Raw genomic sequence first — 1,242 nt, forward strand, 5'->3', positions numbered from 1 at the left:
CAGGGGCTTGTTGGCTGCTCTGGGCCCAACTCATCAGCTTCTGTTTTCCAGTGTCAGCCAACGAAGGGGATGCCTACCCGCTGGGGGCTCTGCCAGTGGGCACACTGATCTGCAACCTGGAGAGCCACCCTGGGAAGGGAGCGCAATACATCCGGGCAGCTGGTGCGTCTCTGACCGGGGGACCCACCATGGGTAGCTGGGTTTGGCCTAGTGCAGACAGAGAGGAGGGCAGGGGGGCACCGCTCTGAGTGGCCAGTGACAGGGATTTGCTGTCCTCTCTTCTCTCTGTGTTAGGGTGCAAAACAGCCCTCCAGAGGGGCAGGGGCAGCTCTGTCACATCGCTTGCCTTGAGGTCCTGTCTTCAGGAAGAAGTGCTGTGTGAGGGGCGATGGTGGGGCTTTAGGGAGTTCGCAGCACAGGGATGTACTCACCACAGGGTGGGATACTTTTTTCTGCTGCTCATGGCAGGTGCTTCCTCTCCTCTTGCTGCAGGGACTTGTGGGGTGCTGCTGAGGAAAGTGAATGGGACGGCCATCGTGCAGCTGCCCTCCAAGAGGCAAATGCAGGTAGAGGAGCCATGCTGTTCCTGACCTAACCACCTGAGCACGCAGCTGTGTGTCCCCAGGGAGGCCTGCAGCTCTTCTCTGTCCCCCAGGTGCTGGAGACCTGCGTGGCCACAGTGGGCCGTGTGTCCAATGTCGACCACAACAAGCGGGTGATTGGGAAGGCAGGCCGTAACCGCTGGCTGGGCAAGCGCCCGCACACAGGCTTGTGGCATCGCAAGGGCGGCTGGGCTGGGCGCAAGATCAAGCCTATCCCACCCATGAAGAGCTACGTCAACCTGCCGCGGGTCACAGCACAGGAGTGATGCCGGTGGCCAATAAAGCATTCTCTGTGCCACTGCCCTCGCGTTACTGCTGCCTTTTCAGCATGGGGCCTCGGGCTGCTTTCCCTGTGGGACGTGTTCGTTGTGTTCAGCCCCTGGCAGGAGTTGGGCTGCCAGGAGAGACGAGTGTGGGGCTGTGGGCTGCCTGGGCTTGAGCGTGGGGTGGGTGAGGGTCTCGGTAGGGTCAAACGGAGCTCCGCACGATTGTGCCAAGCCTGACTGCGTGACAGCCGGGCTCTTCCCCCTCCCTCAGCTTGCGGAGCACCAAAGGCAAGTGGGCAGGAAGGGGGCTGCCACCCATGGCGACCTCGGCACCTCCCAGTCGTCCCCTCGCTGCTCCCCAGCCCCACTTCTGC

General features: G+C 62.2%; 1 protein-coding gene across 1 annotated transcript in view; it reads left to right on the forward strand.

Annotated features, from left to right (window-relative positions):
- MRPL2 (mitochondrial ribosomal protein L2) overlaps positions 1-868 on the forward strand; it is a 4,993-nt gene extending 4,125 nt beyond the window's left edge. The window contains exons 5-7 of the mRNA XM_009894874.1: positions 52-162; positions 493-566; positions 656-868. Of these exons, the coding sequence (XP_009893176.1) occupies positions 52-162; positions 493-566; positions 656-868 (398 nt within the window). The remainder of the gene's footprint in view (positions 1-51; positions 163-492; positions 567-655) is intronic.
- The last annotated feature ends 374 nt before the right edge of the window (positions 869-1,242 follow it).

Source organism: Charadrius vociferus, unplaced genomic scaffold, assembly GCF_000708025.1.
Source record: "Charadrius vociferus isolate BGI_N301 unplaced genomic scaffold, ASM70802v2 scaffold411, whole genome shotgun sequence".
Lineage (NCBI taxonomy): Eukaryota > Metazoa > Chordata > Aves > Charadriiformes > Charadriidae > Charadrius > Charadrius vociferus.